This window comes from Rattus rattus, chromosome 2, assembly GCF_011064425.1.
Source record: "Rattus rattus isolate New Zealand chromosome 2, Rrattus_CSIRO_v1, whole genome shotgun sequence".
NCBI classification, from domain to species: Eukaryota; Metazoa; Chordata; class Mammalia; order Rodentia; family Muridae; genus Rattus; species Rattus rattus.
In genome coordinates this window covers 59,891,553-59,915,944 of record NC_046155.1, presented here as the reverse complement: position 1 = coordinate 59,915,944, position 24,392 = coordinate 59,891,553, and the positions used below count along the sequence as shown (strand labels likewise).

Sequence of the window (24,392 nt, the reverse complement as noted above, 5' to 3'; positions counted from 1 at the left end):
CACCTCATGAGAGAGCAGGCATAGGACTGCCAAGTCCTCAGCCTACACTGCCCTCAAGATGAGGCGGCTGTCTCCATCACCTGCCTTCTCCACCCTGTCCCCGTGCACAATGACTCTAATGTGAGTTTAGGATAGTTCCAGTGGCAGTGAATGCTGAGTCCTCAAGCACAGATATAAATTGCTCATCTCAGCAGGGAACACCCTGTCCCTAGTCTTTCTGTCTCCTCCTAACACACAGAGGCTACAATCATTTGGGAGTGACCCACAGATCTTCCTTGTCTTGGTTTGTCAACAAGCTCACGCTCTGCCCATGGTTGCCCTCCGTCACTACCCATCGCTTTTCTAGATCCTGCTGAAATAGCCAAACTAAGAAGGCTGTTGGGTCAGAGCCTTGAGATTAAATCCTGATGCTATACCTCATGACTGATGGCTCTTGGGCAGGCTCCTCCTCTTTCTGAACCTCCTCTTTTCTATCTAGAAACTTCCCTCCTTGGGGTGTAAGCAGGAAATGAAACAAGGCAGCAAAAGCTGTTCCTGGGCTACAGGAGGTGGGGAGGATGCCACTCTGTCAGTTGCAAGTGGGCAGAAGGACAGTGGGGAAGGACACGTCCTCTCAAGCTGAGGTAGTGCCCAGCACTGAGGCTGAGCCGATAGGAAGTCTTGGATGTCACTGCTGGATCAGGTGAGAAGGGGGAGCTCTGGGCTGGTGTATGTGAGGGTCACAGTGGCCCTCTGGTGAGACAGTACCTGAGGGCGTTAGGAGAAGAGGCCTTCGAGGACTCCTTCTCTCGTCTGCCTGGTGCACGGCAGTGGGATCTTGAACGCAAAGTTCTCACACTAAGTTTTGAAATCATTCCTGTTTAGCTCATCAATAGTTGCCTTATAAGAATGATTCCCCGCCTAAGAAGCATTTTAAGCCTTTTAAGCTCCAAAGATTAGGGTAGGGTAGGAGGAAGACAGATAAACAACAGACCTGAGAGTATTCTCCATGCCGAAGAGTAGCTTGTTCACTGGGGTCAGATTAATCCCCACATTGAAACCAGCTGAATATTGTTCTGAGGAAGGAGAGAGGGAGATAAGAGAAAGCCCCTCGGCAAAGCCCAGCATTGAGCGGTTTGCAGACCACGTCCTTTCTTCTGCAGCAAAGGACACATAGACCAGCCGTGGAGGACAAATAGCGGGTGAGAGGGGCCGGGAAGCAGCAGGGGTTACATGGATGATGTCGGAGCCTCCTGTGAAGGTGTGTGACATCTTCCCTCCTCAGCCTGGGGCACACCCTGGGAAGTCACTGCATCTGACAATACAGAGGCCAAGAGTCGGGGTGGCCAGCCTTGCTGCCCTTCCCAGGCAGGAGGACCCTCACAGAGGACCTCAGCACTCACCAAGAAGCCACCAGATCTCCATTCCTAGGACCTCGGCCTTCTCAGAGGAAGAAGTCTAGGCTGGAAGTCGAGGTTTGCGTCAGAGAGCCAAAACAGAGTGGGATAGGTCACGTGGATGCCCACCGAAGGGAACTGGTGCATCTTCCAACTAGCCCCGGGGCTTCTGAGTGGACAGTGCTCATTTGAATGTGTTGGTAGCTTCAACAAATAATTCAATGGCCGCGTCGTCGTCTCTAGAAAGGCTAGACCTCTGCAGATATAGCCTGAAAGAGCCCACTGTCAGGAACACAGATGCTGCAGGCCCTGTGTGCACAGGAAGGGCCCTAGCTGGGAAGCTCGGGGGCCAGCAGAGTGACCTCAGAATGGGAGGTGGGCAGGCAGCTGGAGAGGCGCCAATGGGAAAGGCTTTGGACACCTGGTCCTTGCCGTCCCCTCCTGTGGACGGTTTTAAGACCGTTAGGTATGGCATAGACCACGCCCCAGAGCCCCAGAGCCCCAGAGCCAAGTGGCAATGGCCTCAGAAGAGCACATTGGAAAGGACACTGAGGGTGAGCCCTGATTCTCATCCCTGCCACAGAGAAGGGCCCAGCTTGCTACTGCAGGCATGTGAACTTCAGGATACCCTTTGGTTTTGGTGTCCAGCTGCTCAATGGCTCCGTCCACGGCCATCTGGCTTCTCTATAATTAATATTCTCTGCCTCCTATAGTGTGGAGTAAAGATGGCGACCAGGCATGCCGGCCCAGAATAGTATGGGTTACATTGTATGACCTAATACAAGCAATTAAATGGAGGACAGTTTATTTGGACTCACTGAGGGAGCTTGAGGCAGCTGGTCCTATTCCACTCTTGTCAAGAAGCTGAGATAAATGCTGGGGTTCACTTTGCTTCCTCTATTCAGTCCAGGGCCCCAGCCCATGAGAGGCAGCTTCCAACATTTGGGGTATCTTCTGCCCTTGGTTAAACCTCTCTAGAAACACCCTCACAGGCCTGTCTGGGTCAAGTGCAGTCAAGCTGCTGGTGACGTAAACCGTCCCAGAGATCCAAGGTATTTCCCAGAGCTCAGTGTGGGGCAAGGCTGGAGGACAGTGCCAGACAGCTCATGGGCCAGCCTGTGAGACTGGGAGAGGACACTGTGGAGAAGCAGGTCTCCCAGCTCTCCAGATTGCTAAGACAGCCAACACCTTCCTCTACCTAACCCAGCCTCTCTGATGGATGCCCTGGGTCCTTTCACTTCAGAAGGAATTCACGTCTAAGAAAATGTGACAACCTTGCAAATTTTACCCAAACCACAGAGTTTTACGACTAGATCATGGAAGTCAGGCATGGCAGGTGGCGCACACCTTGAACTCTAGAACTCGGGAGACAGAAGCAGGCTGACATCTGTGAGTGTTGGGCCAGCATTAGTCTATATAGCAAGTTCCAGGTAAGTCCAGTAAGACCCTGGTGTAAGAATAAAGTAAGTTGTACTGAAGTTATAGGAAAGCATTTTTTTTTTAAATCCACATGCTGACATATGATTGAAAACAACCCTCCCCTCAAAACCCAAAGGCAACTTCCTTTCTGTGTTAATTGTTTCTGGTTTTCTCGATGGCGATCAGGTCTCCATCCTCAGATAATCCACTTCTTACCTTGTCTACTTGACAACTACCTGTTGACCTTTGACCTGGGCAGAAGCAGCCTCTCAGAAGATTGTTTAATCTACTCGTGTTATTCAAAAATACACTCACAGGTCATGGGTCACAAGTCACAGGTCACAGGTCACCAAGGACAGCCGAGTGGCCCCTCCTTAGGCTTTTTCACATTATTCAGAAATGTTTTCAAATATGTGACCTCAGGATAAGTGATGAAATACAGAGGGGTGAGGCAGATGCATATGGATGCATATGGAGCTGACGTCCCAGACCCAAGTGAAGTGCTGAACCACACATTTATGCACATGGAGGGTCGGGCTTCTGTAGGAAGCTAGAAACCTTTGCCAGGTCCTTGGCCTACCGTCTCCTAGTTGTTGACCGATCGCCCCCCGACATGTTGGAGTATCTCCCAGCCCTGTTTCTCTACTTCCTTCCCCACAGCAACCAGCCATGCGTTCTCCTGAGCCTCTCAGCGCTTGGACTCTGAGAACACAGCACAGGTAAATGGACAAATGCTGGGAGTGAGGCATTGGAGGCCACTGCGGGGATAGACAGTAACCATGTGTTTGTAGGATCTCTCAAAGGGACGCTGATATAGAAAAAGGAGAGCTCTTCTCTGGAGGAAGATGGCACTGGGCACTTCAGAGGCTGAGGCCAGAGAACGTGAATGAGCTGGGCTTACAAACAGTAGACTGAAGGGAAAGCCCAGAGAGAGGGACGGGAATGTGCAGAGAGCGATGGTGGAGAAGGGTGCCTAAGGAACAGGGGAGCCTGGCACTCACTTGGAGTCTGGCCATCGAAGGAAAGTGGTCCAGATAAAATGAAGGAAAACCAAGGGGTGGGCGCACACAGGCCTGCTCGCCGAGGAAAGCATTTTTTATCTTTTCTAAGCACGTTAGGAGGCAGGCAGCAAATGACTTCAAGGCGGTAGCAACTCGACCCAGATTTGGATCCAGTGAAGGGCGCTCTTCCTGGGGCATCCCCAGGACCCCTCTTGTCTAACCACGGGTTCACACAATCCACTTTTGGGGTCCTCACTGCAGATGCTATCACCCGCAGCCAGTGAGCATTCGGGGATCCCCTAGGATGTCATTCAGGAAGTGACATCGCAGGAGAGCTGTTCAAACCAAGATCCACACACGGCACATTTTCCAGGAGGACGCTTTCATCCCAAGCTGAGAGACTGTTCCCTAGCTCTGAGCGACCTCTCAGGATGTGTGGAGTCTGGCTGGGCATGAAGATGCAGCAGCCTGACGTGTTCTGCCCCCAGGATTCCCACTGGGGATTAGAAGACAGTGTGGCAGCTCTCTATTAACTTTTATATATTTTTTTTATCACCTGAACTCCTCCAAGGTCCCCCTGGATCCACAGCAGGGGTCCCCATGTGATATCAGCCGGGTTCCACCCCCACTTTCAGAGAGTGGGGTTTCTATGCTGCCCTCCGTTTTTTCAAAGCTTTCCGCTGGTCATCAGAGACTCAGAGGCTGGGCTCTGAGAAACCGGGGGGCTTCGTCTCTTCTCGCCTTCTCCCTTTTCTGCCTCCTCCACCCCCTCACTTTCTCTTCTCCTTTATACTGAGAGATCTGTTCAAAGCAAGCCATCTCCTAGAAGTGCCTGCATGGGATCTGGGCTCCCATCAAAGACACGGGGAGCTTCCTACAGCCCAGCTCGGGTGTCTGTCACAAGAGCTAATGTAGATTTGGGGGGCTGCTTCCTATCTCTTGGGGCTGCAGGATTGGGGGCTAGGGTGGGCCTGGAGGTTGGGATCACAGTTGGCTAATAGAAGTGAACCTTGAATCAGGTCACCACGGTTGTTCCACCGTTGGCTAGTCAAAATGCCCGTGGCTTTAGATATTCCAGTGACTTTGGGTCTCTTACGGCTGTACCACTGACTGGTAGCAGCAGATGGTAGCAGACAAGTTCACCACCCTCAGACTCAGTATTTTCATCTGTAAAGTGGGACCGATGGTTAGAGCATCCTCTTCCCTGGTTGTTGAGATGACGAAATAAAGCATTAGATACCCAGTGTGGGAATGACAAGGGTCTATGCCATAGCCAATCAGACTCCACCAGACTTTGAGCAGGCCCTGAAATGGCAGAGGAAACCCAGGCATAGCCAGAGTGGCTGCAGGAGGCAAAAGAAGGGGAAGGATCCTTAGCAAGTACTTCCTGTCCCCTTCTGATCTCCATCACCCACAAGTGGCCAAACGCACCCAGAAGTCAAGGTCGAGAGAATCTGAGAAGCATGGTTCCCTCCATCAAAGTGATGCAGGAGAGGCCTGGAGCTGAGAAGGTAAGCCATGTGCTACACATCATGTGTGATACCATCACACTAGGGCACATACTGTCTAAGGTGTGTGTTCATAAGCACAACATGGAGAAAACAACAGAGTCTCCATCCACCCTCCACAAGGGCCCTGAAAGAGAAGTAGGGCTCAGTGTGGAGCAGACCAAGGTCCAAACTCATCTCCTGGGAAATGTCTGTGGGGCAAGTGTGAGGGGAAACAATGGCTGTGTTCTGTGGGGAAAGGATGGCTCATACAGGCACAGCAAGCCGTACCTGTAATCCCAGCTTTGGAGGCTGAGGCAGGGGGCTAGCTAGTTCAGACCTAGCCCAGGCTACACAACGAGACCCTATCACAAAACAAAAGGCTTCAAAGTCCCTAAAGCAACCTAGGCTGTGATCACTGCCCATCGAGAACTGCTACAACAGCTAGGCTAATAGGGAGCTAATAATGTGCTATTCAGCTGTGTCACCACCCCAGGTTGGAGATCTCAAGTCAACTGAGAGCAAGAAAGAAGATGGATGGTGTCTTGAGGCACTTTCCAAGCAACATTAAGGGGCCCACAGTTCTCTATCTTTGGGATGAGACCCCTTTGGGGGCCTGAATGACCCTTTCACAGGGGTCACCTAAGACCGTCTGGAAACAGATATTTATATTATGACCCATAACAGTAGAAAATCACAGCTATGAAGTAGCAATGATAATTTTATGGTTGGGGGGTCACCGCAGCATGAGGAACTGCATTAAAGGATGCAGCATTAGGAAGGTTGGGAACCGATGCTCTAAAGCAAGTGACAGAGCTTTGGAATGTGACAGCTCAATGGCTGTGCTGGCCCTTCTTGCTTGTCAATTTGACTGCATCTGGGATTAACTAGAACCCACGCAGCAGGGTACACCTGTGGTGGAATTCTCCTAGTTAATCAATTTGGAGTGGGAAGACCACCTTTCATCCGGATCATTTGAAGTGGGGAGACCCACTTTTAACCTGGACTACACTTTCTGATGGTAGCCTATATAAAAGACACAGAAGGACACGGAAGAAGGGCATCACGCCTGTCATGGAAGGACATGGAAGAACATCACGCCTGTCATGGAAGGACACGGAAGAAGGGCATCACACCTGTCATGGAAGGACACGGAAGAAGGGCATCATGCCTGTTATGGAAGGACATAGAAGAACATCACGCCTGTCAAGCCTAGGCTCTTCGCCTGCTTGCCCTCACGGTCTGTGCTAAGTTCGTTCCTCCACTGCACTGGACCCTCTTTTCCAGGATTCTAGCTCATACAAGACCAGTTGGGATGCCCAGCCTTTTTGGCAGACAGCCGCTGTTGGACTGGCTAGACCACGGCCTGTAAGTCACTCTAACAAATCCCCAAGTGTTCCTCGGTGTGATGACCTGCATTGCCAACCTGACTGAACTTCCGGGATCAGCGTGGAGCCCGCCTGTGGGTGTGTTTGTGAGGGCGTTTCCAGAGCGGCTTACTGGGGCTGTGGGCAGCAGTATCCCACGCACGAGGCCTGGGCTGGGTTAACAGGAAAAGGAAGCTGCGTATCGGCCTCCACCTCTCTCTGCTTCTATCTGATTGTGAGCTCGGTGTCCACAGCTGTTTTAAGACCCAGCCTCCGTTACTTTTCCAGTGTGATAGACCACCGTGCCCTAACCTCCAAGCCGAGAATAAGACGTTCTCTAAGTTGTGTTCCCTTGGGGATTTTGAGCACTCTTCAGAACACTGGGCATTGATTCATCCAAGGTCACATATACCTTAGGCAATGGGCCCAGAACCCAGCTAGCCTCACTCGAACAGAGCCTGGGACTCTGGTCTCACGGCCCTGAGCAGTGGAGGGACCGGCCATGCTCTCTCTGTCAGGAGTTATCAGTCCACCCCTTTGGGGTGAAAATCCTGCTGAGGGAAATCTGAGAGAGCAATCACTCGAGCTTTGATTGTTTCTGTCTGTGCGACTTACCATTTAGAATTGCTTCCTCAGCAAACTCAATCTACTGCTATAGGAAAAGTAAGAATCAATTACCCCAGATAGATAGGAAGATAGTAGCTTTGGGGGGAAGACAAATATTGAATTCTGTCCACACAGATGAGTTTCTGACAAGAAATTCAGACAATCGCCCTCCTCCCGCAAAGTCTGAGTGGGCAGAGGCAAAATGGGAGACAGCAAGAATGGGGGTGCAGCCCCCGGTCAGTCAGAGCCCTCTCCCCTCCCTGACTCCCTCAGCAACAAGCTCTGGGGTGGGGAAGCTGGGCGCTATCTTTCTCTTTCTCTGGAGGTAGGAATGGGCTTCGAGGGTGCGGTCATGGCCCTCCCTTTTCATAATCACCACTGAGGCTGCAGCAGCTCAAGTCCTACCTCTTTTCTCCAGGTCTGCACTGCTAAATCTTTTTACCACTCTGGGCTTCATTTACTGCAAAGGGGGAGCAGATGGGGAGCCCTGCGACCAGGAGAGGAGGCAAAAGCAAAAGACAGGCTGTCTAGATGGACCAAAGGCCTTTGCTAACCCAGTCCTCCTTGGCCCTGAAGTTCAACGCCATGACCACCCTCCCTCTGCTGTCCTCCATCCCGCCTCCCTCTCCCTCCTCGTTACCAGTGAATCATCTGCCTCTGTGGCCGTCTGCACTTGCAGCCCCATGTCATTCATCTTCAGCTGTCATCGTTTATGTCTTGTCACTTGATACCAGTCCTCTGGAACTACCTCCCACTCTGATTCCTCTTACCCCTCTCTGGGATAAAGTCCCACATGCCCTAGGCTGGCCTGTGCCTCAGGGATGACCTTTGACCTCCGATATGCTGGAAATATAGGCAGGTACCACCAATACCGGATTTATGTAGCGCTGGGAATCGAACCCAGGACTCGATGCTTGCTAAGGCAAGCATGCTACTACCGAACCATGGGTCTCTATGGATTAAATTCACGGTGAAGGCTGGGCTGGGTTCCTCAGCAATCTCTGTCTTGCCAGCTATCAGCAGCGGGCTGTTTCTCTGCCTGGTGAGGCCACTGACTCATGGTCCCTTCCGTCTTTACCTCTCACACACACTCATCTCTCTGACCCAGCCGGGAGAGCTTTCCCACTTCCTGTTAAGGATTCACAGTTTTCAAACAAACAAACAACAACCTGGGCCCACCAGGTATCCAAAGCCACGTTTCTGCCACATGGGCCACATAGCTAATTATATTTCCGAAGTTCCTTCTGACACGGGGAGTTTGGATTCCCAGGCTCCGAAGGACAGATGAGCACTATTGGAAGCCATTGTACTGTTGGTGTGTTTATCCATGTAACCAAGTGTGGATCCACCCCAGGCTACCTATTCCGTACTCCCCTGGAAGTCCACCTCAAACTCTTCTGAGAAGTTATCGCTACTACATCCCAACCACCGTGTGGCTGGCACTGAAACGCTCTCGGTCTCTGTGGTTCTCATTTCCGGCAGGTATGTTGGCTGCTGAACCTGAAACTGGCTCTTACGGCATCCCTGAGGTAGGATATCCCCACCTGGCTGACTTCAAGTCCCCGGTCTGAGGGCAAAAGGTGCACAGTCAGTTCTTGCTGGCCGGACTGAGCTATCCCTGCTAGTCCCGCCTGGTGTGAAGGAAGCCCTGACCACTTGATCGGAGAGTATCGAGTGTGAATTAAGGAGCTCTCAAAAACCTGGTCACCTTTGACACTTCTCCACGTCAGGGTGTCCCTGTTTGGGTATGAAGCTATGTGCAGTGTAATCATTTCAAAGTAACCTCTGCGAAAAGAACAGAGCAGAGAGGGACCAGATGATGCCTACCTAAAAGGAGACCTGACTCCAGAGGCCTTTGGGATGCCTCGGCTGCAGTGTGGCCACAGAGTCCCAAGGGCCACAGTGAAGTGAGCTTAGCTTCAGGAGAGTACAATTCTTCTTTGAAAACAAACCGGGAATGTGTGCCATGGGCTCTGCTGTGATTTCTCAGGTGTTCGTGACCAGGGATGAGTAAAGAGTCTCTGGTTCATGAGAAGACCCCCGAGATGCCATACGAGACCGTTACTAACCTCAAGTGCCCCAGCTGCTGGCTGTTGACGCGCTCCTGTTAGCAGTCCAGGGTAGGGATCTTGGCTGATCTGGGCCTCAGCAAGGGCCCTGCCCTAGGCCTTCACATATGGTCTCTGATCCGAATCACCTCAAAGGATTGAACGCTGCGCTCAGATCACTGCACTGGTGTCTTAAATTAGGGTTTCTACTGCTGTGATAATACAACATGACTGAAAGCAACACACAGAGGTGGTACCATTCCCAATTGGATAAGCCCACTCATATCATCAGCAGAGAAGCGGTATCTCAGGCTTGCCCACCAGCCAGTGTGGTAGGATTATTTTCTCCACAGAGGCTCCCTCTTCCAAAATGACTCTTTACCCGTGTTGAGTTGACATAAATGCTAACCACGACAACGGAGCCCCTGTCAGCTTGGCGAATAGGTTATCGCTTAATCATAGCCTCTTCCTTCTTTCTTATCGCCAAGATCTTATATTAATGTCAGACATCACAGTGTAAGAGAACCAGCAAACAGGGGCCCCCTGATCCAAAGCCCTGAGCACCTATGCTCGAATGTCCCTGTGGACAGCAGGCCTCGGGGTAAGCTTCCTACAGTGATCTGAATGGGAGCCAGGCCAGGCAGGCTCCCAAAGGACGATGAGCAGTGGAAATGCGGGGAGGCCCCTCTATGTGTTAAGAATCTCATGGTGGCACAAACCTTTCATTCAGGGGAACCTCCAGTCTGAGAGCAGCCTGAATGACATCAGCCAAAGTGACCCAGAGGGACCTTATAGGAGGAGATTGGTTTCCACAGACCCACCCACTGAGGTCCCTTAATCATTGGCTGCTGCAAACTTAGCTGTTCACTGAGCTACAAAGATCAATATCTGAATAACTCAGGCTGAATGTAGGGACCTGTCACCTCCAGAGGCCCCCCCTCTCTCCCTCCCTCTCTCTCTCTTTCTCCCCCCTCTCTTTCTCTCTCTCTTCCTTTGCCTCTTTCTTTTATTCCTTTCCTTTTCTTTCTTTTTTCCTCTCCTTCTCCTTCCTTTCTTTTGTGAAACAGCCCAAAGGTTCTTTGTGAATCTCACATCATGCACCCCAACCCCACTCATCTCCCCCTCCCTTCATACCCGCTCTCTACCCTTGCAGCATGCCCCACAACAGAGGAAAAATCTAGAGGTAGAAGCTGCAGTGTGTCACAGCGCGTCCCACAGAATACCCTTTTGTCCACACTTCTTTGCTTGCAAAGGTTCACTGCAATGATTCATTGGTCTGGTGTGAGGCCTCTGGCTTCTGCGATTCTGTCGGTACTGGATCCTCACTGGGACTCAGATATCCTGTTTTTCATCTGTAGGAACAGTGTCTTCATACACTCCAGCAGCTCATCCATCAATGGGGTAGGTGTTGGGATGAGCCAATGCGAAGCCCCGGGTCTGGGCCTGAGAGGTTTCCCAGCAATTTAGCCTGCCGAGTCTCTCATGCCGTTGGGGTTAGCTCATCAGCAAACCCGGAAGCTAGCGCCAGTTCTACCCCGCTGCCCAGGTTAGGTGCACAGCCTGCTCTCCGGAGTGCTGCAGCAGGTGAGGGGCAGGGAGAGCTTTCCTGATCTGATGACCCGAGGGCCAGGTCTTCCACCTGCCCAAGGCGGTAAGGGATGGGGTGTATGAGGGTATCTCTCTCTTATCCATGCCACCCCATAGACAATGAGCTGTGGGGCCAGCTCTCTCCCACTGCCCCGGGAAGGCGTAGAGCCAGTTCCACACGGCCTTCAGACATCAATATATGCCCAGGTATCAGCCCAGACCAGGGACGTCTGCCGGTCTTTGGTGGTAACAGATCCCTGCTGCTACAGTAACATGAATCCAGATGTGGCCCCCAGTGCCAGCACAGGCTAAGAGCCCACCATGGTCTCAGATGGCAACAGAAGCTATAAACTGTTTCTCACTGCCCTCAAGTCCCCAGTTCTGCCTCCCTTCACTGTGCCCACATCCTTCTGTTCCTCTGTCCCCTTTACTTCTCCACTTCCTCCCACCTCTGGGTCCCTGAGAGTCTGGGATCATCTCAGAATGGTCTTAGGAGTTCTATACTCATACCTTATGGAGCCAGGCAGTGGGTCATCTTGGGCATGGTCTGGACTGGTGGTCATCTCAGGCCAGCAGCTCCCTGTGTGGGCTTCACAGTGCTGGTCTGGTTGGTGTCTTAAGCTCACTCCTCACCTGGGCTTGCCCAGTGTCCCCTCGTGAGGGTCATCTGTCTTGGGCTCACTCCTGCCCAGAGTCCACAGTCTCAAGCAGAGTTCTCCTAGTTTCTGGCTTGCTCCCCATTCTGGGAGCCCATCTGAGCCTGCCTGGCGCTAGACTGATGGTCAGCTCAGGCTCGCCTTTCTTTCTGGGAACGTCAGATGGTCACAGGTCAGAACACTGAGCATAGACATGGCCTCTCTCCTCTTTGCACATGTGACACAGCGGCCACACCTACAAGGCCTCTAGGGGCAGGTGCCCCATCTTTCTAAGCCCATCTTGCTGCTTCTCTTTCTCACAATCACCCTCTCTGAGACCTGGGTTTTCTCTCACACCCATAAAATGATGCATCCATTTCCATACCTTTAGCCGGCAACATGGAGCACCAGCCAACCACAGTGTCAGATCCAAAGTATGCCCATGAGCGGCCCACCGAGGTCCTAAGGCCACAGACAGGCAAAGTGGCCCATCTGTAGGTGGAGAGCTAGCTCTGAATTCCGGGGAAGAGAAAACCTTTGAACTTAGGTATTAGAACAAGTGTGGGACCCTGTCCAAGGCCAGATATGGAGAAGGCCTCCCTCAAATGGAGACATTGGAAGGCATTAGTCAGGATACGTGCTGAGGAAATGTGCTGGTGTGGAGACAGGCATGAGAGGAGCTTGGAGACCTGGGGAGGGAGCGCAAGCTACCGGGAACAGATTAGCAGAGCCTTGTGTATCACATTAATCCAGCTGGACTTTGTCCTGTGGACAGTGTGGCAACACTGGTGAGCTTCAAGCAGCAGTGACACCAGACCTCTTAGGCTCTCCCACCACAGTGGAAGCAGGGCCTTAAGGCTGAAAGTCCGTAGGCAGCTGCACGAGTTCAAGCCTAGATATTACAGGCCTCAGCCACAGGCCTACAGCTGAGGTGGGGCTGAGAAGGCTGAGGTGGAGGCTACTTGACAGGTGCACAAGCTGTAGCCGGCTCCTTCACATCCTCCTCACGCCTCTCTGCCGGAGGGCAAGCTCAGCCAGTAGGTCAGGGGATGACTTAAACTCCAGAGACACAGAGCCATTCACGAGGTGAAACTGCCCACTGCCAGGCCGTTTGACAAGCAGGGATGACACGGTCAGTGGCAGAAGAGCTGCAGGGCACAGAGTACAATCACACCCCATGATCAATACACAGCAGTCCGGGGCAACTAGCCGGTCAGCAGGAACAAGGAAAGAACAGGCTTCATGCTTTCACAGGACACTGCACTCCTGGGCGATGCTGGCCCCAAATAACAACGCTGTCCCCATGGGTCGAATAAACTATTTTTTACAGTAGGGTTTCCTGGGGTTCGAGGAAGTTTCTCTCATTTGTTTCAGAGATGCTCCAAGAGGATTAACCCCCAACCCATGGAACAAGTTTCATTCAGAGTCACACTGTACTGTCTTCTTAAATTCAAGGACCTGGTTGTCAATTTCACATATGCCATAGTGTGGGTCTATACCACCTGCCAAACACAGCTTCAAACCCTCTAGAGGCCACAGACTGACCGGAGCCATCCATGCCTTGGGTGGCCTTCAGACTTTTCTGGAAATAACAGGGGACTCTAGGCAAGAGCTGTTGGGAGCAACGCCTCTTCCTGGCCCACTCTTGCTACACAGAGAGTGGCTTTACTCACAAAGCAGTTCTACAGTATGCACGGAGACATGAAGACACTCAGGGAAAGGTTCCTGTTAGTCCTCAGGCTGACTTTTCAGGCATTTAGGGAAAGGGTTCTTTTGCAAGCACAGCTGAGCCTTTGGGAGGATTGTGTAGCCCTGAACGTCCATGGTAAAGGCAGTAGACACATAGCCTTCTTCCCACATATTTCATTCTGCACAGACTGTGAAATAGCATCCATTCGTTCCTTTATGTCATTGTCTACCTTTAGTATCGTTCATTTATTTAAAGCGTCTTTTGAGCAATCTTTGTGATGACCAACTGGGATTGTGGTGACTCCTGAGACAGTAAAATCGGATCCCACTCTGTTTCCTGGCTTGCTTGACTGAACCCAGAGACAGTACCATGGGGGATCCTGCTGTAGACTCTGGAGGGTGGCTGCTTTCATATTCCCAGATGAACCCAAGCACTTGGAACTTGGCCCATCCTAAGCACGAGTTGCAGTTCTGTAAGGTAATGTCCTCATATCCCCCACGTCAGACAATGAAGCAGAAACTCAGAACCGAGGGCTATGAGGAAGTCGAGCTTCTCATCTCCATTCATATACTCAAAGCCTGTACTAGTGCATGCATGTGCACACACACACACACACACACACACACACACACACACACGATGAAGATAATCACCCCTGTGACAACTAGTGTCACTTTACATACGGTCTGTGGTTGGAGTGCATGCTGAGGGCAAGGATTCATAGCCTGCCATGGTAGGTGTTGTCTTAGGGTTCCTATTCCTGCACAAACATCATGGCCAAGAAGCAAGTTGGAAAGGAAAGGGTTTATTCAGCTTACAGTTCCTTCCACGTTGCTGTTCATCACCGAAGAAAGTCAGGACAGTAACTCACACAGGGCAGGAACCTGGAGGCAGGAGCTGGTGCAGAGGCCATGGAGGGTCCTGCTTACTGGCTTGCTTCCCCTGGCTTGCTCAGCCTGCTTTCTTATACAGCCCAGGGATGGCACCATGCGTAATGGGCCCTCCCCACTTGATCACTAATTGAGAAAACGTCTTACAGCTGGGTCTCATGGAGGCATTTCCTCAAGCGAGGGTCCTCTCTCTGCGATAACTCCAGCTTGTCTCAAGCCAAGCCAGCCAGTACAGATGGCCACTGTGTGTCCCCACCATTCCCACATACCTCCCTCCGAGAGTTGCCAAGTACTTTGGCAAGGTTCCAGTTTTACGAGCGTCTGTAGATCTGTCTGTTAGATTTTTTCCACAGAGATGTTTTCTGGTGTTCCTTAGAACGAAATGCTACCAGGCCCACAGTGACCTCTTAAATGACTGGAGAAATGTGTGTTCCATGAGAGGCATCACACAACTGGACGGCACCTGCCTGAGTGCCGGTTGCTGTCTCCACCCTGCCTGACTCGGTTCTGTTAAATTCCCATTGGCTGCTGTGCCCACTTGGAGAACAATGCACATTTTCCATGAGAAATTACAGACAAGCCAGGCATGGTGGTCCACGTATAATCTCAGGACTTGGGAAGTTGAGTCAAGAGGATCATGGGCTCAAAACCAAGGCTACAAGGGGAGTTTGGGGCCAGCCTTGGCAACTTGGTGAGACACTTGTCTCTAAACAAAGGTTAAAAAGAGAGCTGGGGTATTGCACAGTGGCAAGGCTCTTATATAAACCAAGCAAGGTCTCAGATTCAATCAGTCCCCAGTCCCATAAGGGAAAATGAAAATTTAAGTAGAAAGAAAAGGGCAAATTAATACAAATTAAGTATCTGCTGTGTTTCAGGAACTGCTGCTCACATCACCGTGCACATTTGAGCACAAAACTTATTTAAGACAGACTCGGGAAGATTAAACAGCTACAAAGTAACTCAGCGAGTCAGTGGCTTTTGTTTTTTTAAGTTGGCTATCTAATGCCGACCCAAACTGTTGCTTGCACAGCACATAGCCAGCATACAGATGGGATCTGGGAAGCCAGCAATGCCAGAAAATGTCTAGAAATTCATTTTGGAGAGGGACTCCAAGGTCCCTCTTCCTTCCAAGTGAAGAGGCTTTGAAAATCTGGGCACACGGCATTCAGAAAAACAGGAAGTCTCCACATCCAAATCTCTAGATCCCTCTCTCTTTGAGGTTTTTTTCTATTTCATGGGAGGGAGAGGATTTTCCAGGTGCTAAACGAATGCAGGATTTAACTGGAAAAATTGTTTGATAAATCAAAGATGGCACTGAGAACCAGAAGCATCACACAGCCCAAGTGACGGCTCTTTGTGAGACAGCAGATCCAAGCAGGCAGGCTGTGTTTCCACAGAATTGATTGACGGGATGGGAGCCACCAGGGGGGGACGCATGCTCCCTGCCTTAGACACCATGTGAACAGAGGAAATTGGAAGCGTGAGGGGGGAGATTGAAGTCCCACTGAAATTCTAAAGAAATGGCAGGAATGTGAACAGGTCAGTCAAGTACTGGGGAGGGAGCTACAATGTGTATGTCACATTGGATTGGGCTACACCAGGGCTCCCGTCTCTCTCCAAGGCCCGTGGTGTGTAGAAGTCAGAACTACCAGTGACATCAAGCTACAGTCTATGTGACAAAGGGCAGCATGCCACAGTTTGGAGCTCATGAACCTTGGCCAAAAGATGGCGGCTGTCTTCTGATCAGGCATGGCTGCCCCATCCATCCACTCATCCATCCACCCACCCATCCATCCATCCATCCTGTATACATTTGTTCATCGTTAACCTTCCATCTATCCACTTATCCATCCCTCATTCATACATCTATCCATATATACATCCATTCACATATTTACTCATCTAACTATATATTTGTCCATTTATCCAGCCAGCCACAAGCCCCACCCATTCACCGGCCTATCACCTTTTCATCTACCCATCCATCTATCCCTCTGTCTATCCATGACTTTATCCCTTCATCCACCCACCCGTTTATACATCCTCTTAGTTACCCCCACCCATTCATTTGTTCACCATCTGGCCATTTCTCTACCAAATAACCTATCTGTTTATCTCCCACCCCTCACCTATCTATCCAACAGATATGTATCAATGGTTGCTTCACGGCAAGCCCTAAGTGGAATGGTAACGATATGACAAGAAGGAGAGCATAATTAATTAAGTGACAGAGTGCAAAGCACGGCTGGTGGAGTCGGCAGAAGCCAGATCAAGCAGGGCCTTGGAGGAATGTGGGGCTTGTTCACACACAGTTCAAGCATTTAAAGCCGACATATGCTGGTACTCCTGAAGATGACCAGCTTGGGAGAGCCAAGACACTCCTTCCAACCTTTTACTGGTACTGCCTAAGCACCATCATGTGCTGGGAGTTCAAAACTTGTCTTGGAGAAAAGGGTAGCTGTCATGGATCTATCAGCCTCCTGGTTCAGCTCCACGGCAGGGTACACATCCTCTGGCCATGCCAAAGCACCACCAGGAATTCAGGGCTTTCGGTGTCTTTGAGCTTTCCCATCTTGTACATCCAACTAAGGTCTGCACCTGTCAGATCATGACTTTTCCTAACAATCAGGATTAACCAGGAATTGTCCGTGGGGGCAGAGAACCACTTCTCTCCTAGAAACATTGTTTCTGTAGGGTGTAAACTGTGACAGATGTCTCCTTCTCCACTCCTTCTCCATCGGGACTCAGCCATACTGAAGGCAATATTGAACAAGTATTCCTGGCTTTCTCTTGGGTACTGGTTAATCTACTGAACATCTGTCATCTGCCCATGAATCTACCTGACCATGCCTGTGACCTCAGCCATCTCTGACTCGACCATACAGAGACCGGGGATGTTTATTTAAACGTCAACTATCCTAGTTTGGGTTTCTGTCGCTGTGATGAAACACTGTGACCAAAAACAGATTGGGGAGGAAAGGGTTTATTTGGTTCACACTTTCACATTGTAGCACGGCATTGAAGGAAACTAGGGCAAGAACTCAAAGATGTCAGGGACCTGGAGACAGACGCTGATGCAGAGGCCATGGAAGGGTGCTGCTTAGTGCCTTGCTCCCTATAACTTACCCAACCTGCTTTCTTATAGAACCCAGAGCCACCAGCCCAGAGGCACAGCCATTCATAATGGGCTAGGCCCTCCCCGGTCAATCACTAATTAAGAAAGTGCCTTCCAGATGGCTCTTCTGGAGGCGTTTTTCTCACTTCATGTTCCCTCCTTTCAGATAACTCTAGTGTGCATCAAGTTGACGCAAGACTGGCCAGCACAACTGAACCCTCGTCAACTTGACACACGAACACAGATCACTGTGAGTCAACCTTTCCTTTCTCATTCATGCTCAAGATCTCACAATAAAAACGCAAATAACTTTACAAGTACGACATTCTTTACTAATGCAAACACATCGTGTTTTCAGTCTCTTTAAACTATCCATTCTCTCTAAAAATGTAAAATCTCTCTTACAGGTTCAAAGTCTTCCAGGTGTGGGCTTCTATAGAAATCAAAATTATATTAAATACCTTCCTCAAGAGAGAAGGATCAGGTCACAGCCACAGCAAATCCAAACTCCAACAGTGTAAAGAACTCCATGTCCAATCACCTGGGATTCACTCACAATCTTCTGGGCTCCTCCAAGGAACTCAGTCACTTCTCCGGCTTTCCCTCTGCAGCACACACAGCTTGTCTTCTAGGCTCCTGCTGGCTCTTATTGGTGGCCAGACCATGGCACTGACATCTCCAAAACCCTGGGGTCTTCTGCTGCAGCTGGGCTGCATTTTCGCCAATAGCCTCTCATACATTCTCTTCCTGGTGCCAAGCCTCAACTTCTTTGCATGACCCCTTCAGTCCCGGGCCTTCAACTGCCACGAAGGCTACACCTTCACTAATGGCCTTTCCTGGACTCTCACAGTTCCAAACCTCAGCTGCTGTCCATGACCCCTTTTATGCCTCAAAACCAGCACAAGGTACAACCTCAGCTGCTTCCAGAACGCGGCTTCGGTGTGCTGACCCTGAGGAAACACTTCCCAGAAGATTTCACCTCCGTGGTGCTGGCCTCTTCTCCATCACCTCTGATTTCTTAGGTCCAGCTGACTGGCGTCAATTGTCCCAGTAATGAAAATGTTCACTTCAGCGTTGCTGGTCTCTTGTTAATTACAGCTGACTCTTCAGCTCCAGCTGAGCAAATCGAAAGACTCTTGATTCAAAATAGCAAACGTCTCTCTGATAAAAGCCTTTGCACAAGCCAGGCCTCCATCTGGGCACTGCTCTCAACATTCTTACCTTCCAAGCTCCCACAAAACATCACTGAGCTCTTAACAACTCAGTGGCTTTTCTAGTCCAAAGTCCCAAAGCCATCCACAATCCTCCCCAAAACGTGATCAGGCTTGTCACAGCAGTACCCCCACCAAGCTAGCATCAACTTCTATCTTAGGATTTCTACTGCTGTGATGAAACTGTGACCAAAAGCAGGTTGGCAAGGAACGGGTTTATTTGGCTCTCACTTCCACATTGCAGTCCTTCGTTGAAGGAAGTCAGTACAAGAATTCAAACAGGGTGAGAGACAGGAGCTGAAGCAGAGGCTATGGATGGGTGCTGCTTACTGGCTTGCTCCCCGTGGCTTGCTCAGCCTGCTTTCTTACAGAATCCAGGACCACCAGCCCAAGGGTGGCATCATCCACCGTGGGCTGCACCCTCCCCCATCAATCACTAATTAAGGAAATGCCCTACAGCTGGATCTTATGAAGGCATTCTCTCAGGTAGCCTCCCTCCTCTCAGGTAATTCTAATTTGTGTGTTTGTGTGTCAGGCAGAGGCCCTGGCTCCTCAGTTCACAGTCGGACAATTCTGAGGGGTACCAGGGCTCCAGAACTTTCCAGAGAATAAACCCCTGCTGGGACTAGTGCAACCCAACTCCTCCCTCTGTTCACCTGACTCCCCCACTGCCCCAGTATCCTACAAGCACCACCCCGACAAGCCTCCACGCCCAAATCTCAGCATCTCTGTCTCCCAGGAGTCCCAGCCTGAGACCCTAGCGGTGCTATTGCCACCAAGACATGCTTCTTAGACTAACCCTGGGGACTGGCCACCCCAACAAGCAACAGTGAGAGGGAAAGATGGCTGCTGAATAGGAAACAGGTAACCTTTGCTCATGGAGAACACACCCGAATGCCCAAGAGTCTGTGCTGTACCCAAAGACTAGGAGTCTCCTGCAAACAGAAGGCTTGGAATCCTGGTCTTGTCTCACACCGTTCGACCCTTAGCAAATCGCTTAGCCTCTCTGGGTCCCACCTAACTGAAAAATTGGCCAAAATACCCTTGCACGGGAGTAAGACAGACTCCCATGAGCTTGTAAATGTCCCTGGAGAGAAAAAAAAAGCTGTCCAATAAACATTGATGTCTTTCTTCTCTGCTCTGGGTAGTCCCCAGCATCACACAGAATGTAACACATCTGAAAACATGGACTGGCTAGGATCCTTGAGCAGAGAAAAGTTAGTAACCCCTGCCCTTCCCAGAAGGGGGCTCCTGGAAGATAATGGAGGGGACTGGACGCTATACACACAAAGGGGTCATGAGGTTAATGAGAAGAATTCTGCCCCACACCTGAGTCCTTACCGGGATGACATGAAGACCCTGAGACCAGTCAGTGGGTGAGAGTCTCTATAAGATGGTAACTCTCCCCCTTATCCCCTAGATCACTGCCCATAAGGTAGGTGCTTGGTAAATGCTTGCAGCCTGAGTGGCTCAGCGAGCTCTCATCCTTCACCCCACAAAGGCCAACCCTGCTCAGCCCTAGTGAAACCAGGGTACCTGCCTTCTGGGTTAGCTTTCTGAGGAAGACCATGTGACATCAGTCCAGGGCCCTTCCCCTCTTGTCTGGAGTACTGTGTGTGATCTGTGTGTGTCTCCTTCTATAGCAGCACTGAGAAAGTGTGGCCCTGCTCCTTCTACATTTACTCTGGAACATAACCATGCTTTTGACATTGACCTGGCCCGTGGCTGCCTTCGTGGCAGAACTGAGAAGCTGCTCTAGAAACTCTGTGGCCAGAAACAACCTGAAATATTTATACTGTCTGGACTGTTTGGAATTTTTTTCACCTTCCTCCCGAGAGGCCAGTTAAGAAGACAGGCCTCCCCCAAGAGGTGGCCGCCCCACTGGGATGTCTCAATGTCACAGGCAACATGTCCTGCAGAGCTCTTCTGTCTTGCTAGTCCCCTCACCAAGCACGCAGTCCTTGGCCTGGCCTCTCCTGCACACCTCTCAGTAATGCCATGGAGAGGAAACGGTTTCCATTCTACAGGTGGGGAAAGTGAAGCTCTGAGAAAGTAGATGGTTGGCCCTAAGTTAGAGGGTAGGTGTGGCCAGGAGGCCTGTTCTGATTCTAGGCTGCCATTTTTCCTAGACTGCTGTCTGTCTCCCTCGAGCTGTTGTCTCTCCCAGGCTGCCATCTGTCTCTGTCTCTCCCAGGCTGCTGACTGTCTGTCCAGGGCCACTGTGTATCTGTCCTAGGCTATCTGTCTCTCCCAAGCTGCTGTCTGTCCCAGGCTGCTGTTTTTGTCTGTCCCAGGCTGCCACCTCTCCCAGGTTGCTGTCTGTCTGTCCCAGGCTGCTGTCTGTCTGTCCCAGGCTGCCATCTCCTCTCCCGGGCTGCTGTCTCTCCACACGGAAGGCTTAGCAGGAAGAAGACTGTCGCTTTGAAGACAAGGAGCAAACATGAGTCATGTCCATTCAGTCACCACATGTGGCTTCCGTTAACAAGAGCCCCGGGCACATCAGAGAGGACCCGTCCTGGCCAGGACTCTGTGAGTGTGTCTTTCCCGAGGGTGGAAAGAGTGGCTTTGTGGAAACCAGCTTCCCAAGCTTGTGGCTCAGGACAGGGCTCCATTCGGGGTGTGCAACCCAACACATGCGAACCTGACAGCCAGAGTGCCCAGAACACAGACCAGTGGGGACACCTGGGACCTCCACCAGAGGACACTGAGGGAGAAGATCGGGGCTCTGTTTCAACTCCCCAGCCAAGCCCAGATTAACTAAGAACCCTGTCTTACAGAGAATTCTCTCTAGGAAGTGTAGTGTAGAAATGTGTCCAGTTCACCTTATCGTGACAATAAAACCCTGGGGACTCAAGAGACAATGTATTGGAGACCTGTAGTTATTTTTAAAAAGTGGGAAAATTGCTAGAAAAACAAGTCCAGCTTGCTCGTGCCCCCCACATAAATCTACCGAGTGACCATCCGCCTTGGGAGCTCACCGGTCATCTCCCTCAGCCTCAGGAACATTCCATCTAAGGGGACGGAGAGAGACGGGAGATTGACGAGGTAGGAGAAGTTGTCCTCATGGTGGCCTTGTGAAGTTTGCAGCGCAAAACCCACCTAGTGAGTGACTTTGACTTCAGGCCCCAGCACTGGACAGGGCCTGTGGGGTTCACCAGCTTCTAGAGGGAGGAGCAGCCTCTGGCTGAGCGACATGAGTGCCCTGTGGGATGGCGGGCGCGAGAAGTGAGCGTCAGCCGTGAGTCATTTGGCACCGTTTCAAGCCTACATTGAAGAATCAGGCTGGAGGATTCCTGGAGCCTATACATAGATTATTGTGCTCAGACAGTGTGGGCTCCGCTCTAGCGGAGATCGATTGAGTCCACAAGAACCCATCCTTCCCAGGCTATCGCTGCTTCTGTAGCCTGCCTGCAACCTGTGCTGCTAGGTGAGGAACACTGAGAACAATGGTCCCCAAAACTGAGCACCACGGTTGCCATCCCCAAAGAAAATCTCCAACGAAAGGGGGGGGGGATAATTACAAGTAAAAGCCTTATGTAATGAGATTTAAAAAGAAAACTTTTGAAGCCAACAAGCTGTCGTGGGCAGCACTTCAAAGGGCCCAGAATCAATGTTTGTCAATAACAGTTTGGTATTCTTTAGTTTATCTTTCATGAATATAAAGTGTGACGTTATTAGGGGTCCGTCCATGCCTTAGTTCTGGTTGAGACTTGAAGATCAGAAATCTAGCAGTAACCCCAGGGGTGGCAGAGGTCCTTGCTCGATCTGGAGTCCTTTATCCTGTGGCTAAGACGTCGCCCGTGCATCCAGACCTACAGCACTGAGCATCCCCTAGCTCCTACCTGCACCCGCAAGCCACGGGGCTCTTTATTTTGGCCGCTATCTTTGGAGACTTTTTTTTCCCCTGTGGCAGACAAGGCACCCCTTGACTCTGCCCAACCCCCACGTTGCCCGTTTGTTTAATGAAGATAGTGGGTTCGCGAAACATTAAACAGTATTTGATGCCTAGTTAATAATTTGCATTCTCTCCATTTGTTCCGAATCCCCAGGGACTGACATCCCCCCCCCCCCCCACCCCCAAAAAGGGATAGGCAAGAAGAGAAACTGTAGAGGGATCAAGCGGAGACGCCTTCCACCGCATAGATGTCTGTCGTGATGTTGGTGTTCCGCGTCCTGCTGCTAATCGCCCTGGTGGGGAACTCAGCCATCGGGGTAAGCGGTCGCCTCACCTCTCTATGATTGAGAGGCTCTGGGGGTTTTTAGCAGAAATCAGACCATCTGGGTTAGAAGCAAGGACAATCTTAAATTGGGAAAGGACAAGTTGCCTGTGTCCTGACCACAGGAGCTACACAGGCTGTATCACGGAACGTCTGGGCAGTCCGTCTCGTAATGACATGTGCGTGGTGACATGAGCTCTTGTGGCAGAGCCTCCGTGAAGTCGTTCCCACAGAGGTGACTAGGGCGTCCAACTACTCGGTAGCATGGATGAAATCCTCTGAGAAGTCGTGGAAAGCTGCATACTCTGTCCCTAGGAGAATAGATTAGGGTACCAGCCTTAGTTCACACGTCAGATTATCTAGCCATCTGGGACTGACACTAAGACAAGAACTCCTGAGCTTTGGCCTCGGCGGGACAAGGTGGATACCCTGGTGGCTGAAAGGAGCCCAGCAAAGGATTTACTCAGCTGCCTTCATGTGTGGAGAAGCCTTGTGGTTAACACTTACTCTTCTTTTCCCCATGCCCACAGTAGATGAGACAGGGAAGGTCAATTAGTCAGGGTCCAAGGGAGCTTGTGGGAGACAGAAAGGGAAATGTTGTAAGGAGGCTTTGACCAGGGGACTGAGACCTCTGGGTTGAATGAGGTGGAGATGCTGGCCCATCTAAGCAGCGAGTAGTTTCCTGGGGTTTTCATGCTGGCTATAGACTGAGGCTTCAGTGTTGAGCCTTGGGTCCAGGAACAGTCTTGAGTTTGTCACAGCACAACCGCAGCATACACAGCTGTAATAATGTGCCCCGAGCCTCCAAGGAATCGCCAGAAACCAACTGCTCTCATTTGGTCATGACAACAAAAGGGAACAGACATGGCGGCTTCCAGTAAACCTTGGCTCCTTCTTTCTGCTTTTGTTTTCCTTGGTGTTGCTGCTGCTGATCAAACCCAAGGTCTTTATCGTGTGGGTAGGCAAACTCTTTACGGGGAGCCATCCACACCCTAGAGTCAGTTCACAGAGAAAGGGCCCAGAATGAGAGTAACTTCTGTATAAAACCTCAGAGCGTAGCCTGCTTGATGAAGAGATGAGGAAGAGAGCTGGGGAGGGTGGGAGTCATTGAAAACTTCTTGTAGCCGGTTAAGCACTTTTGGATTGGATTTCCCTTTGAGGTATTTCCCGAGGGAATGGAATTGAGTTACAGCCCCGCTTACTAGCATGTCCATCAGAGAAATGGTTACACCTCACCTGTCAGCCAGTACACCCAGCTCAGCCGCCTTCCAGAGTCCCAGGTTCAGTGGCCAAGTGATTTGCTGGAGAAAAGGGTTGTCTTCCCAAACCGTGGGGTGGTGGCTGCAATTATAGAGAGCTATCAAGCCCCGTGATCTGATCTTGTCATTCCTTGGTGGGAACCTGGGCCTAGGAAAGAGCAGCTATCCCACATGGACAAAGAGGCGGTGGAAATTATCAGAGGCCCAGAGAGAACACCGTGGAAAACAACTGAGCCTAAAGTTCGTAGGCAGGAAGGGTTGACACAATGTTTCATGTTTGCAAAAGGATACTATCGTCCCAGCCCCCAACCTAACCTTCCCACCCACTGTTTATTTTTGTTGTTGTTTTGGTTTTTGTTTTTTGATTTTTGTAAGATCCAGGGAAATGTTCTGGTTATCAATGAAACTGTAAGTCAATAATGCATAAAAGAAAACATATGAGGGCTAGCCTGTGGGCAGTGCACTTAGTCCATTCCAAAGAGAG

At 50.8% G+C, this 24,392-nt stretch overlaps 1 protein-coding gene and 1 pseudogene across 2 annotated transcripts in view; one reads left to right on the top strand and one right to left on the bottom strand.

The window, feature by feature from the left end:
• Nucleotides 1-11,693: 11,693 nt before the first annotated feature.
• LOC116895067 lies at nucleotides 11,694-11,804 on the bottom strand (annotated as a pseudogene).
• A 10,745-nt stretch (nucleotides 11,805-22,549) lies between these two features.
• The window catches only part of Habp2 (hyaluronan binding protein 2), a 34,041-nt gene continuing 32,198 nt past the window's right edge, over nucleotides 22,550-24,392 (top strand). Inside the window, exon 1 of one of the 2 annotated variants that reach the window (XM_032892268.1) lies at nucleotides 22,550-22,644. In XM_032892268.1, coding sequence (XP_032748159.1) covers nucleotides 22,576-22,644 — 69 coding nt within the window. In that variant the 5' untranslated portion in view covers nucleotides 22,550-22,575. The remainder of the gene's footprint in view (nucleotides 22,645-24,392) is intronic. The other variant, XM_032892269.1, reaches the window with a different exon arrangement.